At 31.4% G+C, this 5,000-nt stretch overlaps 1 protein-coding gene across 2 annotated transcripts in view; it reads right to left on the bottom strand.

Annotated features, from left to right (window-relative positions):
• Nucleotides 1-5,000, bottom strand: part of LOC118444410 (uncharacterized) — a 346,025-nt gene that overhangs the window by 120,276 nt on the left and 220,749 nt on the right. For both annotated transcript variants that reach the window (XM_035872659.2, XM_035872660.2), the window contains exon 7: nucleotides 1,791-1,905. In XM_035872659.2, coding sequence (XP_035728552.2) covers nucleotides 1,791-1,905 — 115 coding nt within the window. The remainder of the gene's footprint in view (nucleotides 1-1,790; nucleotides 1,906-5,000) is intronic.

The raw sequence follows: 5,000 nt of genomic DNA, 5'->3' as shown, positions 1-5,000 counted from the left end.
CAACGATGATCCGCCGACGCTAATGCGATTCCACGAGATAAGGACGGATCTCGAGTGAGATAAAGTTACTTTTATATATATATACACACACACACATACACACACATATATATATATATACATACATATAGACATATACCACTTTACGATTTATCTAAATTGAAAGTGAACCAATGGCGCGGCACTTTGTAAAGAGAAGAAAAAGAAAAGAAGAACGATATATATATATATATATAGAGAGAGAGAGAGAGAGAGATAGAAGAACCTTTTGAAATTAATAGAAAAGATACTCTCTATCTCCCTCCCCCCAGCCCTTGTAACATATAATAAATCTTTACGGTACATTCCGTGTCAAGTTATACGAGACATTGCCTGTGTAAATTAAACAAAATGACACTGTACGTATAAACAGGAATAATATCAATTTAAACGGGTGATCTTCTTTTTTTCCTTTCTTTTTTCATTCTTGTTTTTTTCTGTATTTTTTTCTTTTTTTTTTTTTTTTTTTTTTATACTTTTGACTTCGCGTGACTCGTGAGGAGGATGTTCGTTTGTTGCTCCAGAGCAATTTTGCCTGTTCTTTTTTTTTCTTTTTTTCTTTTTTTTTTTTTTTTTTTTTTTTTTGAATAGGTCACCCACGTTTGCGAGGAAATGCACGAACGCGAGGTGAAAAGCTTGCGGCGAATCAAGATTTACGATTTTTTTCTCTCTCTCTCTCTCTCTCTCTCTCTCTCTCTCTCTCAGCTTATCCCTCCTTTCTCTCTCTCATCATTTTCTTTCTTCTTCCCGTTCTTCGCAGAGCCACAATAAAACTAAACGGTTATACCGTATATACCTAGGAGGAACCTAACCGATACGAGCTCTTCCATCGAGATGAGAGAGAGCGAGAGAGAGAGAGAGAGAGAGTGAGAGAGAGAGAGAGAGAGAGAGAATCGATTGGATGAAAATTTTTTAATATTTCTTTTTCCACACTTATGTTTTTCTATTTTGCTTTTCTCCTTTTTCTTTACCTCTTCGTGTGTTTCTTTCTTCTCTTATTCCTTCTCATCATCCTTTTCATCCTCCTCCTCCTCCTCCTCCTCCCCTTTTCTTTTCTTTTGCATCTTTTTTTATTTGCGATCGACAAGGAGGAATCGTTGACGCGGAAACGACTTTATGCCGAAGATGACGAAAGATAGAGCGACGTTTCTTATAGTGAGAGGAGCCTCGAGCAACATAACGCTATCTCTTTCTTTCTCTTCTGTTTCTCTTCTATTTCTCTTCTGTTTTTCTATTCGCCGATCATCGTTCCTCTTCTTCATTCTCTCATTCTCTTCTTTCTCTTTATCATTCTCTCTTTCTTACGGCTCGACAAGAAGAATCATGGGACTAGCGCATAAGAGAAACCATAAAGCCGTGCGATGAATGATATCGCAATAGGCTGTCGTGCTTATCATACGCGATATATTTTATGAGTCGAAGCTCATGCGAGTGCCGGCTGGTAAGAGAATCGACGAGATGACGCTTAGAGTTTGCTCGCGTAGACGTAATTTTCGGATTTACGAGCGATTTTCAACCTTACCGTTGACTCCTATCCGTTTATTTCGCTTTATAGATGAGTTACGACTCGAAAATGAGTTTTGCTATATAATAAAACTCTATACATATAACGGAAATTGACTGTTCATATATATATGTGTGTGTGTGTATGTGTATGTATATGTATATATCTGAATATATAAATACTTTCTCTTTCAGTAATAATAAAATGAAATTTGAAAAAAAATCATTCCAAAGTAATTTGTTTTTACCTTGGCAAACGGGCGAGGTAGAGCAAAAAGGATGATATCTCCTTAACTGTGAGGTTTTCCCTCTTCGTTGTGTCCTCGAATTCGAGAACTGGTCTCCCTGCTGTATCCGTATATCCTGAAAAATAAATATACGTTTATTTTACTATATAATGCATTGATAAAAAGTTCAAGAGAACTTGCATTGGAAAGATCGTACGATTATATCTGGCAAATTGTTAATCATAAATAAAGGATTTATTAGATTTAAACTTACATTAATTGCATATATATATATATATTCTTTTTTTGTTACGGGAATCCGCTTTATTGACGAGTACAATGTAGTTTTTTTTTTTTTTATCATTATAACATTAGATGACATCGTTACGTCGATTTGATTTAATAATAAATTGCAATATGATAATATTGAATTAAATTGAATTTCGTAGAAAAAAAATCGATTGAAAGAAAAAAAGAAGAGGAAAAAAAAAATTGATATAATTATTTCCACTTAATATTTTCCTACGTAATACTTTTGCTACGAACGAACGTTCAATACGATATATTTTGTTTCTAAACGTTTCTGTAAAAAAAAAAAAAAAAAAAAAAAAAAAAAAAAACAGAATGAGAACAAAAGAAAACAAAATAAAAAAAAATGAAAAAAAGAATAAAGAATGGAACAATCATCCATGAAATTTCATTCTCTCATTTCGTTTCAATCGCTCGAAGGTATATATATTATATATATATATAAATATATAATATACCGGTAAAGAACAAAATAAGAAGAGAAACAAAGTGGGATCGTTAAAATGTACTTTATTTACGCTCGAGATAAGCATTAAGAAATGCTTCTAGGTGTACTGTCCATTATCGAAATACCTAGTCGGGAGACTTAGAGAATACTCACTGGTAGTAATAAATCGTGCTCTTTAAACGCAAATAAATTCTGTAACGAGCAGACCCGGATAATAACATTAATAACAATAATAATAATAACAACAACAACAACAACAACAACAACAATAATAATAATAATAATAATAATAATAATAATAATAATAATGATGATGATGATGATGACGACGACGATGGTTACGCTTGGTAGAAGAGCAGATTTAAGAGAGATATTAACGAAAGGGTTGGATGAATAAAGTTATCTAAAGTCATTCAAAAGAGTTAATGAAATTTATTTTACTACTTGATTGTCCCTCCGATATAATATATGTTATTATACGTTTAAAAAGTTAATATTATATGTGGGCTTTTATTTACATAAAGAATTTGCGATTACAATTATGTAAAGTAATTGACAAAAGTCGTACTATCGTGTCAACTCACAGGAATGCTGAGAGATATGGGGAATATGAGGGGTGAGGGGATATGGGAAGGGAAATGGCGCTAAGAATATTACGAGGAACTACTTTGGAATCATCTTCTTACTCAAAGGTTTAATGATAATTCATTGCGGCGTTAAGTTATCTGGACGATTACCCTGTAACGTGATAATAATGTTCAATGCCGGTGGCGGCGAGCAGAGCTTTCTCGCGTGCTCGCCTCTTACATATATATATCACAAATACATATATACATACGTACATACATATGATACCTTCCAATTTTCCATGGCAACAAATATATAATTTTAATGACACCCGGTAGATCTCCATTGGTATCGCAAATACACAATTATTTATCACCGATCTTTAATAAATTAAATCTTTCGTTTCTTAAAAATGTCCTACGATTAAATGCGCATCAATTTTTATATAAAAATTTCAACAAATTTAATTTAATCACAACATTATATATAACGAATTAGAAACATAGAAATATATGTATTTTTTATATAACATATATATATATATATATGTATATATATTTTTTTTTTCTTTGGTCTACTTTTTACGTCACATCCCATTTCATATCCAATAATTATATATGTATTATTATTATTATCTTTTTTATTATTATAATAATATTCTCTTCGACCTCATTTATTTTTTAACCCCAAAGAAAGATGCATCATAATTAATAAAAAAAAAAAAATAAAAGAAAAAAAAAAGAAAAATCAAAAATCATCGATCAAAAAAATAATCAGCTCACAATATAAAAATAATAAATTATAAAGCAGGACAGGAACGTAGAAATGACTATTGGATACCGAGCCTAATTTAATTGTTTTATGAGAAAATGTATAAAGAAAAAAAAAAGAAAAAAAAAAAAGAAAAAAGAAAAACAAAGAAGAAGAAGAAGAAGAAGAAGAAGAAGAAGAAGAAAAAAGATCATCGAGCTTACAATATAAAAATAATAAATCCAAGGGCAGGATCGTAGAAACGACGATTGAACCTCGGCTAATTTAATTCTTTACGAGAACTTAATTCTTTGCAGAAGAAGAAAGAGTAAAAAAAAAAAATAAAAATAAAACGAAACAAAACAAAAAAAAAATAAAAAAAAAGCTCGTTACTTTAGGGTGTCGATCTATTCGTTTCTAACTATTCTAAGGCGTTCCAATGGTATACTACGACGAGAAAACGTGACGGTTCTTTCCGACTTTAACTCTTTACGACGAACTCGAAGGTATTATACTGGAAACGTACAATTACGACACGTTTAGCCACTAATTCGATGGCGAACCTATCGAAGGAGAAAGATGAAGAAGATGAAGAAGATGAAGAAGAAGAAGAAGATTAAGAAGAGGCTACGCTCGTTTTGCTAATAACGTAGAAGAATAGCTTACGATCGTGGCATGAATCTTTTGCTCGTTCATCATAATCTCTCTCTCTCTCTCTCTCTCTCTCTCTCTCTCTCTCTCTTTCTCTTCTCTTTTTCTCTTTTTTCCTCGATAAACAAAACTGAGACTAAAATTTTTAACGTCAATTAAAAGATAAATACTACAAGTTTATTAGACGAATTACAAGAATTATTACAAGAATTAAACCATTTAAATTTGAAAATTACGAAGATTCTATTTCATACAATGATATGAATCAATCGTATATATCAATCGTATATATCATATATTTATATATATATATATATATATGTATATAAATTTAAAGATGTAAAAGTAAGATGAATTAGAAAGAGATGAGTTCGAATAGCCTTAGGGTTAATATCTATGATAGTACTACCATACAAGTCGTTGAATTCGTGAGAAAGATGAACGATAGTCGGATGGATACGTCAATATGCGTGCCATTAGACATTGCCATTCGAATTTATCGCATG

This window comes from Vespa mandarinia, chromosome 23, assembly GCF_050613455.1.
Source record: "Vespa mandarinia isolate Hongniang chromosome 23, ASM5061345v1, whole genome shotgun sequence".
Classification (NCBI taxonomy): domain Eukaryota; kingdom Metazoa; phylum Arthropoda; class Insecta; order Hymenoptera; family Vespidae; genus Vespa; species Vespa mandarinia.
This window is presented reverse-complemented; position numbering and strand designations above follow the sequence as displayed.